Source organism: Hyperolius riggenbachi, chromosome 10 (genome assembly GCF_040937935.1).
Source record: "Hyperolius riggenbachi isolate aHypRig1 chromosome 10, aHypRig1.pri, whole genome shotgun sequence".
In the NCBI taxonomy this organism is placed as follows: Eukaryota; Metazoa; Chordata; class Amphibia; order Anura; family Hyperoliidae; genus Hyperolius; species Hyperolius riggenbachi.
In genome coordinates, this window is record NC_090655.1 from 72,353,217 (window position 1) to 72,370,213 (window position 16,997).

Genomic DNA, 16,997 nt, shown 5'->3' on the forward strand with positions numbered 1-16,997 from the left:
GTCCTGCCGGCCTTCTGGTGGAGAACTGAGCACTCGCTCAATGTGTCGCTCTTTTTTGTCACAGCCAAAGGTGAACAGAATAATTAACAGCTATAATGGCATATTTTTTAATAATATCTATAACGGAAGAATAGTCCATTTTCTCATGCGGCTGCGTGTTAAGAGGGATTTTTATACTTTGATGTGTGCTTTCTCGATTTAAACTGTGTTCCAATCAAAAGCTCTAAAAGGATCTGCAAGAGTGATAACTTTTAAATGAATGCCTCTTACTGTCAGAACGGTCAAAAGAGCTTTGCACTAAAAGTATAAAAAGGTAGCCCCCGGTTAACTAATGAGGTGGGCACTGTAGTTTCGTTCTTGAAACACTGTGCCATCTCTGTCCCCTGTACCTCCTCTATGCCCCCCTGTGTATCCAGTGTCCCCTTATGAAGGCAAAAAGGGACAGAGGCAGCACAGAGTACTGCAGTGAAATGTCATTTTACCAGTTTAAAAAAAAGTTTTCTTTGAATTTTTTTAAGTCCCATTTTTTCAAAAACTACCAGGGCTGTGGAGTTGGTACAAAAATCATCCGACTCCAACTCAGACTCCTCAGTTTATGAAACCACCGACTTCAACTGCAGGTGTCCAAAATGGCTCCAACTCCTCGACCCTGACTCCTTAGTCTAATACTTACCAGGGCTGTGGATGTGGTACAAAAATAATCCCACTCTGGCCCATATGCAATTGTTTTCTTCTCCTGAGTTATCTCCTTGGAGATAATTTTTTTACTCTGTTTATAATCACTTTTAAGCATTTTATAATTGAAATAGTACTCAAAGTTTGGTTAAAAAGTACAAAAATTATTTCGAGTATTTTCTTGTTTGCTGGTGGTTTAACCCCCTTGCTGTTCCAATTGTTGCAGCAAGGGGGCCGTGCAGCACTTTTTTTATTTATTTATTTTTTTTAAATCATGTAGCTAGCCTAGCGCTAGCTACATGATAGCCGCTGACCAGCGGCATCCCCCTATCTTCTTCGATCGCCGCCGGCGATCTGCGCAAGCATAAAATCCCGTTGAGAACGGGATTTCCTGCAGGGCTTCCCCGTCGCCATGGCGACGGGGCGGGATGACGTCATGGACGTCAGAGGGAATCCCGATCCACCCCTCAGCGCTGCCTAGCACTGATTGGCCAGGCTGCGCAGGTGTCTGGGGGGGGGGGCTCGGCGCGGCGAATCGGCGGGTAGCGGCGGCGATCGCGTACCACACGCAGCTAGCAAAATGCTAGCTGCGTGTAGGAAAAAAAAATTATGAAAATCGGCCCAGCAGGGCCAGAGCAATCCTCATGCGCGAGTTACCCCGAGCTCAGCTCGGGATAACCGGCAAGGAGGTTAAAATGCATTTTATACCAAAGTGTGAAAATATCACCTAGGTGAAAACTGAGGAGAAAAAGTGAATTGCATATGGACCTCTGACTCCTGACTCCTCAGTTTATGAAACCTTCGACTCCAGGTACCCAAAATCGCTCCGATTCCTCGACTCCAACTCTACAGTCCTGAAAACTACAAGGTCATTTTGAACAAAAATGTTTTTGATTTGTTCCACAGAATCAAATTTCACATTTTTGGCCCGTTCATATCAGGTACAGGCAAGTTGGGGACTACCTTTACCAATTTTTTGATTTAATGTTGATGGATAGGGCCATTTTTTTTCTTAAAGGGTACCTGAAGTGACAGTGTTGTTATATAACATCTTGACAGACTCTTTTTTAAATGAGTACTGCAGAAAGGGTGGAAAAAGCTGCAAAATACATCCTTTATGGGCACTGGGTCAGGTCTGAATCAGGTTTGCATTAAAGCCAATGTCCATAAATTATTTCTAACTAATCCCTTTCTACAGCTTTACCTCATGTATTGTACTGCCATCTCAATACTGTACACAAATGCCCCTCTTCCAGCCCCCACCTCCCACGATCAAATCTTGGGGACACGTCTTTTTGCCACCAGCGTGCTGAAAGGGTATTTTAGGCAAACATTAACCATTATCTCCTATAAGAAAACTTAGAAGATTAAAGTGAGTTGTTAGCTGGAGCAGGCCCTATATATGACTCAAATGTTAGGTTTGTAACGAATAGAGATGGCTTGAAAAGTTAGTTTGTGTGAGAGGTGGGATAGTGGTACCAACAGAATTTGTCCAGCCTAATTAAAAGGTTAGTAGCAACCCCCACACCCCAATAAAAGACCCCTCTGCTGTCTCACCCGGCTAATTTTGGTGAGCACCTGACAGTCATTTGCCTACTTCCTTATGCTCCTCCTATACTGTAAGCAGCATGCCCTGCATTACCGCACATTTTGCCAGGCATTACCCCGTCGTGCCCCACCCCGCTACTTTTTCATGCCACCCGGCTGGAAACGTTTCCGGGCATACACTGAGGCATGTTGTAAGCACATTTACACAATAATACACATTAAAGCAGTACTAGTTAGAAGCCAGGAAATGTAACAAATAAAAAAAGTGCTTTAGAGCACTTGCGAACCTCTAAAGAAATTGGCTTCTAAAGTTATAAAGATAAATCTATAAAGGCGAGAACTTGGTGCTTTTATCTACTATCTTGCAGAATATGAATAAAAACCAAATCCTTTTTTTTTAATATCCCTTTTTTAAAAGTAATTATCCAATTAAAACCAGCGTTACCTGTCTATCATTGTATCTATGGATTAATGGAATTAAAAGATCTTGGATATCCATTATCCACTGTGAGGTGCATTTCTGCCACAGCACAGCTTGTGGCCTGGGACTTATTATTTGATGAATCTTTTCTATTTTGAATAATGTCATTTAAAAGAAATCTTGATAAATGATAGAATGTTCATCATTTGGATGGAGCCAATTAACTATGAATTTAGAAATTTACAAAGGGAGTAAAATCAGTTAATGTCTGTATTTTTTCTTTAAAGACTACAATATATAAAACGTGAATACGAATGGGTTTGCGTACTTCTATTTCATTGTGTCAGAATGTCTTAGAAATGGTCTTGTGCTCATCAATTGTTAAGGTGCGTACACACAACCAACTTTACGCCTGATTGTCATTTGAACGACTTGAAGTGCAAACAACAAGTCGTTCAAACGTCTTGTACACACTGACCAACAAAGCTGCTGATATCTTAATGTACATGTCGTTTAACCAACCTGATAATGGACAATGGACTAGATTAAACGACTGATCAAACAACTGTATGCTTGAACGTCTATTAGTTGGGCAAAAGACTAGAAGTCGTTTGTACAAACGTACGGACCTGACAGTCGTGTGAATGACAGTCAGTCCAACAGATCCACCAAGCGGACCGGGCAGACTGGCTGTTATCAGTCGCTCAACTGCACGTACGCACGTTTAACTTGTCGTTCAAACGTCAAGTCAGGCGGAAAATCAGGATGTGTGTACGTACCTTTAGGGGTACTGAAGGGGTAGGATTACTGTTAGGATTGGCGAGTAGATTAATATTCAGGAACCTGGTTCAAAAGACCCCAAAACATAAAATCTTAAATACTGCAGGAAATTACACACCAGCCGGTAGCCATATGTCAAGTATTTGGATATGTGTATATGCTGCATGTCCTTATGCGATCTGTCTTAAAGGACAACTGAAGTGAGAGGGATATTGAGGCTGCCATATGTATTTCCTTTTAAGCAATGCCAGTTACCGGGCTCTCCTGCTGATCCTCTGACATTACTACTTTTAGCCACAGACCCTGAACAAGCATGCAGCAGATCAGGTGTTTCTGACATTGTCAGATCTGACAAGATTAGCTTTAGGCTTGTTTCTGGTGGGATTCAGACACTACTGCAGCCAAATAAATCAGCAGGACAGCCAGGCAACTGGTATTGTTTAAAGGGAAATAAATATGGCAGCCGCCATACTCCTCTCGCTTCGGTTGTCCTTTAAGGTGGCCCCACACAACACAATAAAAATGATTCGGCAATTAGAATTTACTGCAAATATCCATTTTTTTTTAAATTTATTTTATAATACTCTATTGTATTTGGCGGAAATCTATATATCATTTTTTCAGGAACAGTAGATGTAGAACTGCACCGGCCCCTAAATGGTGAGTTGGATGTGCCACGGCTAGCCCAGCACCACCTGGGCGAAAATCTTCAGAAAGGATGAAGCCGGCACCATCGAGTTGCTCTTAGGTAATTTATTAAAAGACTGCCATCAAGTCAAGATGAATACAGTGTGTGACGTTTCGGAGCGTAAAGACATGCCCCTTTATCAAGCCATGACAGTCTCAATCTATCATAGGAATAATAAGTTTAAATAGTACATCATATTAAGACCTACCAATCACAGGCTATCTAATTCACTAGCCAATCCCCATCCACTATGTATGAAGTGGACCTGATGGGGAACTTGTTACATGAAATCTTAACCAATGGATTTGAAATTCACTCACCTGTCCGTGTAAGCCATCACCCCTAGAGCGCACCGTCGCCGTCCCTAACCGCCACCGCAGGTAGATGGATACACCCACCGGTCAGCCGGACCTGATGGGGAACCTGCGGGGAGGCGGCGCCGTAACGTCATAGACATTTACTAGGGAGACGCATGGGACACAGACGGAAATCCGCGTGCGTCCTAGAGGGCAGGACGGAACGTCACTACCCAGCGCCGGCCGATCACGTGGAGTGAACCACCAATCAGCCGGCCCTGCGTCTCCCTATATGGCAAAGGCGGACAAACGATCAGTTTTATTTGCAGGTTCGGGGGACAGCGATGGGGTCCAATGTGGCCCCGTCCTACGCAAACATATACATGAATGAATATGAGGAATCCTTTGTTTATAACAACAATTGTTTTAAAAAATATGCCATTTGTTGGCTAAGATACATTGATGATGTGTTTTGCGTGTGGGCGGGGCCACGTTGGACCCTAGACTAATTTGTGGGTGAACTACATGGTCAGTGTGAATCTATCAAACTCACATCTCATTGTGATGTTCAGCAAGTTAGTTTTTTGGATACCATGGTGATTTTATCAAATGGTAGATTTGACACTGACCTGTACGTCAAGCCGACTGACAGGAATGCTATCCTGTCATATAAAAGCTTCCACCCCACTAACACAATTAGGTCTATACCTAAGGCACAGTTTAAGAGGGTTAGTCGTATAGTAGGTGATAGCAGCAGATGGGAGGCTAGATTTAAAGAGAATCTGTATTGTTAAAATCGCACAAAAGTAATCATACCAGTGCGTTAGGGGACATCTCCTATTACCCTCTGTCACAATTTCGCCGCTCCTCGCTGCATTAAAAGTGGTTAAAAACAGTTTTAAAAAGTTTGTTTATAAACAAACAAAATGGCCACCAAAACAGGAAGTAGATTGATGTACAGTATGTCCACACATAGAAAATACATCCATACACAAGCAGGCTGTATACACCCTTCCTTTTGAATCTCAAGAGATCATTTGTGTGTTTCTTTCGCCCTGCAGCTATCTTCCACTGAAGTGTCAGGCTGTTTCTTCCTGCAGAGTGCAGACAGCTCTGCCTGTATGTAATTCCTCAGTATGTGAAAGCCCAGCCAGCTCAGTGGAGGATTTATCCAGCTTGTAAAAGATAAGAGAGAAGAGAGAAGCTGCTCTAATCTAAATAATACACAGGCAGTGTGCAGAGAGGGGCCTGGATGGGGGAGATGCATCACAGAACCACAACACTGAAGAACTTGGCAGCCTTCCAGACAAGCCTGACAAGTCTGACAAGAGAGAGATAAGTTGATTTATTACAGAGATGGTGATAGTAGAACGTGCTGCAGTAAGCCAGAACACATTAGAATAGCTTTTGGAACTTGTAGGATGATAAAAAACAGGATGCAATTTTTGTTACGGAGTCTCTTTAATGAAATGACACAAAAATTCATTGATAGACATTACCCTGATGATGATCTGGTTGCGGAGGCATGCAGGACGGCAGTGGATACTATTCAGAGACCTAGGGCCAATTTGGGCAACCGGATTCCTTTTGTGACTAACTATAATGTCCTTAGTAAGGACGTGGCAAAAATTATCAAAAAACATTGGTCACCTCTTGCCCAAGCGCTCCCTCTGGTCCCTGAATTTCGTAATCCTCCATTATTCTCTTATACAAGGGCCCCTACATTGAGGGACAAACTCACACATGCTGAGATGAGAACTCTAGTAAGACCCCCTGAAGGGTCAAGGAGAGGTATATACCCATGCCTTAACTGCGTCCACTGCAATTCGGTCATCAGGAGTAGTGCATTTACACATCCTAGAACGGGCAAAATATTTAATATCAGAGGGGTCTACAATTGTGACTCTAAGTATGTAGTCTACATTCTAAAATGTCCCTGTGGGTTACTATATGTGGGGGAGACGACCCAAAAATTTAAAGTCAGATTATCAGCTCACAAGCATGCGATCCATGAGCGTCTCGTGGAGCAACCTGTCGCCAACCATTTTGTACGCTGCAAACATAACGTTAGTCAATTGCGCTGCCAAATTATTGACAGCATACCAATTTTAAAGAGGGGTGGCGACAGACATAGACAATTGTTGCTACGCGAGGCGTACTGGATCCGTATGCTTGATACTATTGAACCTCGTGGCTTGAACCGCGAATATGATCTCACACCTTTCTTATGATATCTGAATTTGTGTTTATATTTATTTTTATTCTATTTGTTTTATGCATTTGTTCCCCTTTAAGGTAGTTGCTGCTTGTGTTGCTCCCGCCTGTTATATATAAACTAGTGGTTTCTGCTTTACATTGATGTGACATTTGCTATTCTCCGCTGTGGCCATGTCTGTGCCTCCATCCCCTGGGCGCGCCATCTCCCACCCCTTGGGTTCTCGATCGCCAGGCATGGCGGCTGTTTGGCCGCGTTGCGGCCGCTTGATTGCGGCGGTTCAGCCGCTTTGGCGGCTGTTTGGCCGCGATGCGGCGTTTCAGCCGATTGATTGCGGCGGTTCAGCCGCGTTTGTTGCGGCTGTTTGGTCGCCTTTGCCATATAGGGAGACGCAGGGCTGGCTGATTGGTGGTTCACTCCACGTGATCGGCCGGCGCTGGGTAGTGACGTTCCGTCCTGCCCTCTAGGACGCACGCGGATTTCCGTCTGCGTCCCATGCGTCTCCCTAGTAAACGTCTATGACGTTACGGCGCCGCCTCCCCGCAGGTTCCCCATCAGGTCCGGCTGACCGGTGGGTGTATCCATCTACCTGCGGTGGCGGTTAGGGACGGCGACGGTGCGCTCTAGGGGTGATGGCTTACACGGACAGGTGAGTGAATTTCAAATCCATTGGTTAAGATTTCATGTAACAAGTTCCCCATCAGGTCCACTTCATACATAGTGGATGGGGATTGGCTAGTGAATTAGATAGCCTGTGATTGGTAGGTCTTAATATGATGTACTATTTAAACTTATTATTCCTATGATAGATTGAGACTGTCATGGCTTGATAAAGGGGCATGTCTTTACGCTCCGAAACGTCGCACACTGTATTCATCTTGACTTGATGGCAGTCTTTTAATAAATTACCTAAGAGCAACTCGATGGTGCCGGCTTCATCCTTTCTGTATCATTTTTTCAGAAGATTCAGGGCTTGTTTCCACTGTTGCGACGCGATTCGCCGGCATTCCGACGCTTGTAAAAATGCATGCGGACGCGTTTCTGCATGCGTTTTTACCCGCGATTTCGCGTGCGATTTCGCATGGCAGGGTGCCATGCGAAATTAACCATGACACTGCCAGGGCAAAATAACATTGGAAAAGGTGCGAAATCGCCCGCGAATCGCGGGTAAAAACGCATGTAAAAAACGCATGCGTTTTTACTATTAAATACATTAGCGGCGATTCGCGCGGATTCCCGACGCAGGCGAAATCGTTGCCTCTTTTGTGCGTTTTTTCTCCGCAACAAAAAACGCACAACGCCACCGCAGGAGTGGAAACAGCCCCATCCACTCACATTACATGTGCGAATCCGCATGCGTTGGACGCATGCGGATTCGCGATAGTGGGAACGAGCCCTCAAAATTGTAAGCTTGCCAATGTCTTGATTTTTAGGTTCAAGCAATTTTTCCATAGTTTTTCACATACAATACAATTTTTTTACATTTCTTTTCAATTTCATACTAAATCTGACCAAAGTGTCGCACACAATTTTGTTACATTTTTCTATATTTATGAAAGAAATGATTGTAAACTCTTGGGTTTATAAATCAAGAAACAGACAATCTTTCCTGTAAGATTCAATCTCCTGAAAAATTGTACAAAAATTTCCACCACTTCCAATTGCGTTTCATCGGGAAAGAAAAAACACCCACAGGAATTTTTTTTTGTATTTACAGTTTTTATTAGAACACCCACAGGAAATTTGATGAGATTTCTCACTTGAATTTAATAATAATAAAAACAAACTTTTCAATCTTTTTGCACAACCAGTCATTTTTATTGAATTGCTATATAATCTGATTCTATTAATATATTGTGTGGGGCCACCTTAAAATGTTTTAACTATTTTTGTATAACCTGTTAGCTAAACTTTTATTGAGCAAATGATTGTAAACTTGGTGTAATATCTATATGTACCTTTAGGTAGGTATCACACTTATTTGAATTGCATGTGTTTTGCCTCTGCGGCTGAAAACGCAAATACCGTATATTCCGGTGTATAAGACGACTGGGCGTATAAGACGACCCCCCCAACTTTTTCAGTTAAAATATAGAGTTTGAGATGTACTCGCCGCATAAGACTACCCCTCTTCCAACGCACATCAAATTAAAACAAAAATCCTGTACTGGTGCTGTGTATGAACAGATATTGGTGCTGTACTGTATGTGTTACCCAGTATATTACCAGATATAGTCAATTGACTTGTTGCATTGGACAGGTCTCCTTGTCTACCTCTTTACTAGAGCGGTATGGAAGAATAGATGGTACTTCCTCAGCAGGGAGATCTGAGAGGCATTAACAGGATATGGCGTATCACCCGGCGTATAAGACGACCCTCAACTTTTCAGAAGATTTTCAAGGGTTAAAAAGTAGTCTTATACGCAGGAATATACAGTAATGTTATTCTATGGGCCGTACAAAAAAAACCATGTTGGCACACTTTTTGTTAAGCGTTTTAGGTGCAGAAAAAAAAAATGTTGAACAAGTTCATTCTTTTTGCATTCTGTATGCAAAATGTAAGCAATGGTTTCCTAAAACACAGGCGTTCCTCATGCATTTAAAAAAAAAAAAAAGAAAAGAAAAACAATTTTTTTCACTTGTCAAATATGAGTATTTATGAAAAATGCAGTTGAAATTGCACCACAAATGCATAAAACGTGCTAATGAGAAAATAAAAATGCAGGAAAAATGCAGAAATGCGCGTGGCAGAAAACGAGGGATGCTCACCGAGGTTAATTATGAGTAATCACGACTGATTACTCCTGATTCAAATAAGGGTTAATTGCTGCAGGTGGGGGCTGGATGCGGCGGGGTTAATTACCCATAATGGCGCCGACCTCCCGGCGCATCAACGAGATTGCAAGCGTCCTATTAGTCGCGATGCAAGCCTCGCTATGGCGCACTTCCTCCTTCAAACTGGATGGAGGAAGTGCGTCATAGCGAGGCTTGCAACGCGACTAATAGGACGCTTGCAATCTCGTTGATGCGCCGGGAGGTCGGCGCCATTATGGGTAATTAACCCCGCCGCATCCAGCCCCCCACCTGCAGCAATTAACCCTTATTTGAATCACGAGTAATCAGTCGTGATTACTCATGATTAACCTCGGTGTGCATCCCTGCAGGAAACGGATGCTTTTCTGCATAGACAAGTGTTACCCCAGCCTTAGGACTCCTTTCCATCGCAACGCAGAGCCGCACGTCTCTGTGTTGCGCAGCACTCCCGGGGGGCGGACCTTGTGATTCCATTCATTATACTAAATGGGATCGCCAGTGCAATCTCCCTAAAATGCAGGCAACCATGCACTGTGATTCAGAAGTGAATCGTAGCGCATGTGTGGGAACATCGGAGAATGTAGTCTTTACACTATCTGCTGTCCCTGCGATTGCGTTTCCATAAGCACAAAAGTGAGCATATGGAAACGAACCCTTAGACATACCTGGTCCCTGTTATGTGTATCCCTGTTATGTGTATCCCTGTACCCCTTTCAGCCAAGAAGTGCTGTTTTGAAATCCTTCCTTTGGCAGCCTTGTGCTTCATCTCTCTGCGGTATACAAGTTAATGGACTATTGTGCAGATGTGTGGCGGCAGCTTGTGCGGCCTTCTGATGGCGACCTGCTTATGTTTCAGGCATTTCAGTGTACTTTGAAAGCGCCTTTGAAAGAGTCTTTTTGTGTGTTTGTGAAAAAAGATCAAATGGTTGTACTGTTAGCAAATGAGTCATAGCTTTACATCCTGTCAGCCTTAATCTTAAAGGGGTTTTCCAATTGGAAAAAAAAAAAAAACCTCTGGAAAGTTTTTATCACGGCTAATTACTGACAGTTAATGTGGCCCTCCCTTCTTGCTAAGTCATTTTAGTTTGATCATTCATCCTTACACTACAACCTTATGGATCGCTAGGGACATCTTGAACTGTTAAGCTTTGGCGAAATGTTTAGTCCTACAGCAGCTGCTATTTGATATGCCATTCATATTGGATTTTTATACAAAAGAAAGAGTAAATGCATACATTTGCTTTTAACTTTGAGGCGTGCATATTAATATAATACAATTCAGTACACGTATCCACTTAAGGACCAGCCTATGCTGGTCCGATCTGTGCTGCGTGGGCTTTCCAGCTCACAGCACAGATCACTTTGAAGCCAGGGCGACCAGACTTCCCCCCCCCCCCCCTTTTTTCCCCACTAGGGGGGTGTCCTGCCAGGGGGTCTGATTGCCGCCGGCCATCTGCGTTTTGCGGGGCTCCTCAAAGCCTCCCTCCTCAGCCATTTCCGCCCTCACGCTCCTTACCTCCCTCTCCCTTTTCCTACGTAATGCACAGGACGGAATTCCGTCCTGCGCATTGAAGGATAGGCTTCCGCCTATCAGATGCCGGCAATCCCTGGCCAATCAGAGGCCGAGGATCGCCGATCTGCCTTACAGCGCTGCTGCGCAGCAGCGCCGTATGATGTAAACAGCGGGGATTTCTTCCCCACATGTTTACATTTTGCTGGCGAGCCGCGATCGGCGGCTCTCCGGCTGTTCACGGAGACACCCTCCGTGAACTGACATGGAAAGGCCGCTCCATCGACCGGCCGTTTCCATGGTAAACCACTTAAGATCTGCCGACGCCTATGGGCGTTAGCTGGTCGTTAAGTGGTTAATTACACGTTCATTCACATTGTACAACAGATTAAGCTGCAACCGAGTATTTGCTCATGCCTGAAACATACAATTAACATGGAGAACACGTATTGAAACAATGGGCATTGCTGGATTATTTTTGTATTTTTCTTTTAAGTATATTAATGATCAAAATGGTCAACGATAGCTAATATCATCTACTGTACATAGATCTCTGCACTAGTACTGTAGGTAGTTATATCGATAACCTTAGTTGGGCATTTAATAATAACCAAAGTTCTTTGATCTAAAAGTTGTAACAGGGTCTCCTACTTGTGTTTGTGCCAATACTTCTTGTTCAATGCATCGTATGGATCATACTGAACATGCTGGTTGAGTTGAACATAATGCAATAAGTAAACTAAGTAACTTGGGTAATTTACTTGTCCTGGGATACTTTTATAACTTTTACTAGTCAGCATAGCCCAAACTTTAAGGGCGTCTGATGAAAAACAAGATAATTATCCTACCTCTTAAGAGACAAGTGTCCCTGCATACACTGTCTCTGTGTAGCTGGGTCCGTGCTTTTTGCTGTTGCGCATGTGTGCAGCACGGACCCAGACAGCCGTTGGGACTTGAGGACGGGGCCAGTGAGCCGGACGGGTGCTTATGCGCTTTCAAAAAACAGACCTAGAGCCCGCTTTTAAACGGGCTTGGGTCTACTAGTGAATTATATAATATAGTATATTGTACAATTCAGAGCCAAAGATCTGGCACCCTAGTATTTAGGGCTATTTGTACTTCTGGTTTAGTGGCATGTATCCTCCCATAACTTACATTTTTATTTTCAGTGATTGGTACCATCTCCTAGTGTATTGGCATGGAACAGCTATCCTATTTCTGTATTCCGAAGGCAGTTGCTAGATCAGAACCTTATTTTCAAAGACATAACTCTTAGTACATGGAAAATATCTTCTGCCAAAATGTCTGAATAATGTCTGTGGTTATAAGACTGGGGTGAAGTACTACCTAAGGAGTATTTTCTATGAAAGTTCCCAATGTGCTACACACCTTGTAGTGTTCATGGACCAGTGCAGAGCTACGAGTACGTAGCTACTCATAATTCAAATTTAAATTGGATAGTGCTGCCTTTGGCTGAGGTGGCGCTGACATACCTATGCTGTGTATGCTGATGCACTCCACTCGCAGTCCACGTAATGCCACTACTTCCTCCTTCCGGGTTTGAAGGAGGAGGTAGTGGAGATACTCGGACCACAAGCGGAGCTGATCGGCTATAGGCGACAGCATGGATAAGTTGATGCCCCACCCTCCTGTTGCAGACAGTGCTATCGACTTTAAACTTCAATTACGAGTAACTATGTACTCTCGGCAAATACATTTTTTATTGGCTTAGGAAACAACGCTGATAGGAGTTTAGTGCTAACACTTTCAAAAGGTTTGTTTTGCAATTGAGTAACTCTGATTTTTACATAGCACCATCATGGCTTTTTAAACTTTTTTCAACCTAAAGTAAAACTTATCTTTTACTAATGTGTTATTTTCCATTGATAATTCATGTATAATTCATTTTCTTATAAGCTTATTCGCATTACAAGTTTACTGTTATCTCAGATTTCTTTCTATTACGCACAGTAGCAAAATTAGACAACCTTTTTTCTTTTCTTTTTTTTGTACTATATATTTTTTTTTTCTTTTTTTTTTTTTCTTTTTTTGAGTCATGGTTTACTGAGAAAATTCTTGTTTCTTTGTCTTTACAGAAATGTTATTTTGCAGACCTCTCTGCACTGTTCAACTCTCCTGGACTGAAACTGGACTTCACGTGACCGTTATCAATACGAGCATCAAGCTGTGCTTATACATCTCTGGAGGAAACAGCTGGATGGATCTACCCTTAAAAATGCATGATATGTAACAAAAAAAAAATTTGTTTCGTGTTCAAGACCGAGGAAAAACATTTTAACATCTGCTGCAAAACAAAACAGACATTTTATGTTATTGAGGCTTTTTTTTGGATGAAAACCATGACGTTGCAGTAAGGTCTGGTACAGTATTCTTGGTCCTTAAAGCAGAAAGCTGAAGACCAGAGCGTCAAAATGACTTCAGAGGATATTGCAGTCTCTGTTGTTCTACCCTCAGTGGAGGGGAAAGTGATACCCCAGCAGTCAGCTGCAGATGACAATTCTAAGAATAGTTTGGATACTAGCGTTATAAAAAGACATAACACAGAATCTGTGCCTTGCTTAACTAGGCTAAAGGGGCACAGAGCTCCGATCTGTGCCTCCAAGTGTTTTGTACTCGAAAGCAAAAATGGAAGGAATAACCAAGATGCCATCCAAGGGGACACCTGTACGTCAAGTACCGGTGAATATTTCAACAGCAAAGTGTTGGAGCGAGCCTACAAGGCCAGCCTGGGTTTTAATCAGTTTTGCAAGTCCTACAATCCTTTAAAACAGAACACTGTTTGCACGGATTCACCAATTCCTGCTGTGCTGACAGAAGTTAATTTTAAACTGGATAAATCGTCGGTGGAAGGGCAGGTGCTAAAGGGTCATTTAGCAGTGAACGATCAGGCAAATGCAGCTAGCCACAAAACGTATTCCGCCCAGAAGAGCGGTTTATGTTCCAGTTCCAAAAATAACCAATGTATTTTGGGCAGCCATTCGCAGACAATGATGAAAAATTGCAGTAATAGTTGCGTATCAGGTTCTTGTAGTTCTGATGGCTGTGGCTGTAGCAATGGACACACAGTTGTCAAGTGTGATGCAGGCCATCCTACGAGTTGTCATTCCAAGTTCTGCTTGGACGTGATGCCAGGGCTGCCCAGCGACTGCACTGATGGGCAGAGGGTGTCCTGTGCTTTGTCCTCGAGGGCTTTTCAAAATCAAGACTCGCCTGAGCAGTGCATGGAGGAGATGGATAATGATCTCCTCAGAAATCGTAAAGACCGCTCAACCCTGCTGATCAGGAGGTTTTGTAAAAATTACAAAGAAGTGAAAAAGTCTGTTTACACAGGAGCTGGTGCCATTGTTAGATCTCTGCCTTCTGGCCAGATTGGAACTCGAGCTTGTCAATTTGTCGAGAGAAGTCAAGAAAGCACGGATGAATGGAAGTATTTCTGGCTGTCGGCGAAACGCTTGACTTTCACACAGAGCTCTATGAGAAGAGATGAGTTTCTGTGCTTTTTGTTGACTGCATGTCAGGTAGGTTGCAAAAATAGTCCTTGTTTTATAATAATTGTACGCAACATCTTGTTCAGTTTATTTTATTCATTTTCAACTATTAAGGTGGTCACTAACTATACAATTTGCTGTACGTTTGTTTTAATATGAACGATCAGAAATTATTGTTTGGGACCATTAATGGGAAAAAAAATCTCCAAACAAATCCGATCACATTAAACTCTTAAGATTTCAGGACGTGAAGTCATGTTCTTATTGGCCCTTCTGTGCATTCCAGGCTGAGAAATTCACTTCCTGCGGTTAAAATGCCACAGAGTGCATGTGCCTGCGTGCATTCATTTAACAGTGAATGACTGCTGCTAATAGCAGCACTCATTCATATAAAGAAAAGAAAAAAAGTTAACACGGTAAAAAAAAAAGTATTAAAGTGACAGTGTCCCCCTAAAATAATAAAGTGTTTCTCTCTTACACCTAAATAAAATATTAACTCCTACCTAACTAATTAACTCCTTGTGTCACCTATATTTAGCCCTAAGATTAGTGGGCACCTGTAATGGCTGCCACCCGTAGTGGTCAGACGCGATCGCTATGTTGACCGCTCCGGAACCTAACGCTGTACAGATCGCAGATCGTGTTTGCTTAGCAATGTATCTGTACAGCACTGAGGTCCCCAAACTGTGCGCTATACGGATTGGATCCAATCGCCACAGATGCACAAGCTGGCGATAATGGGAGGCCACATTCCCAACTAGTGATGAAATATGGCATGTAGGGTATCATTTTAACCGAGAAAAGACAAGTAACATATTTGTGTTAACAAATGAGTACAACTGAGGCACTTGACATGTGGCATTTTTGACGTGACCTATAAAAACATTTGTATTTTCTGCACTTATGCCTATTTTTTCCCTATAAAATGCTGAATAATTCTTGAAAACAAATACCCAGAGAAAGCCAAGATTATCCTGAAAAATTTACATGTAACCCTTTTGTATTGCTGTATCAATAGTGACAACTGAAATGCCAAAATTGTCATGAATCTTAAAGGGGAAAAACCACTAAATGCAAAGTAGTTAATGAAATCGATCAAATTTTCAGATCCATACCATCAATCGTATTGCTTAGGAGATTTTCGTCTTTTAGTGGTCCCAAATGATAATTTCCGATTGTTCATAAGATTAATCTTTCGTACCCTACCGTTTAGCAAATTGTATTGTGAGTGGCCACCTTAAGAACAGTCTTTTATGATCTGATATTAGGTGATGAGAGATCTGGTACTATGGAGCTTTACATTTCAATTCAGCGATCACAAAAGTGCATATGCAAACACATTTATCACATTTATTGCAGTAAAGTGCTTAATGTGCAATAACCTTTTCTTAGCAGTCTCTACAGGGATCGCTGAAGCTGGTAGGTGGCAGTGGGCTCTGCGAGTGCATGGCCTGACAGCCGTTTCACAGTAACTTGCTTCTTCCGAGGCTGGAGTGTGACGACACACTACCAGTGTCGTAGCACATGGACCCTAGCGTGCCTCTATATGTGTTATTTTCTGAGCAATGTTTGCTCCATAAAATTACCATATTTGCTGCCATATAAGACGCACTTTTCCTCCAGAAAAAAATGGGTAGAAAAAGTCACTGCATCTTATACGGCGAATGAACCCCCGATAGATGAACAGCTGCCGATACGGGGACTCACTGCACTGTCTGTGTTTTTATCTCCCAATGTGTGTCCGCTCCCCCCTCTTGTCTTCTTCTCCCTCCTCTTGTCTTCTTCTCCCTCCTATAATTAGCATTGTAGCGGTAGTGTGTCTCACCTAATCCATGGTTCCCGTGGGGATTGCAGACCTCTACTTTCCTGCACTGCTCCTCTAGTGATGGCTTCTGCTGATATCCTCATCAGCAGAAGCCATCACTAGGGGGAGCCATACAGGAGAGGTCTGCGATTCCCACGGGAGCCATGGATTAGGTTAGACACCGCCAAACTGCTAATTATACAGGGGGGAGCAGAGACACTGGGAGAGCTGGGGACAGAAGGGAAACAGGAGGACACCAGTTGGGGAGAACATCTGCTCCTGGAACATGGAGGCACCAGGTTTAGTACTATATTATTATTTTTTCCCTGGTTTTTTCCCTCTAAACTTGAATGCGTCTTATATTTTGGAGCATTTTATACAGCGGCAAATACATCGATTCAGAGCATCGCGCGTATATTTGTTTTTATTAGAAAACGTGTTGTCATCCAAGCTAATGTCTGATCTGTTTCTAAAAACAAACGCACCAAGCGTATGGCTAGCCTGACACACGCGTTGAGAAGCTGCAGCATCTTGCGGCTTGCATGTTTTGCTTTCCCTGGATGCTGCTGCTACTGTGGTGTTTCTGTCGGAGCCTCACGTCCTGACTGTTCAGTGTCTGGCTCCAGCACAGCACTGTGATAAACCTGTTGAACGTTACTCCTCTCACAGATTCCAACACTGAGGTCAGCCGGCTATGTAGAATGAAATGGAATTGTACTTACGGCTTACCATAGAAT

General features: G+C 43.0%; 1 protein-coding gene across 1 annotated transcript in view; it reads left to right on the plus strand.

Moving 5' to 3' along the window:
• Positions 1–16,997, plus strand: part of PLCE1 (phospholipase C epsilon 1) — a 465,913-nt gene that overhangs the window by 56,357 nt on the left and 392,559 nt on the right. Inside the window, 1 exon segment of the mRNA XM_068255587.1 lies at positions 13,044–14,486. Coding sequence (XP_068111688.1) covers positions 13,380–14,486 — 1,107 coding nt within the window. The 5' untranslated portion in view covers positions 13,044–13,379.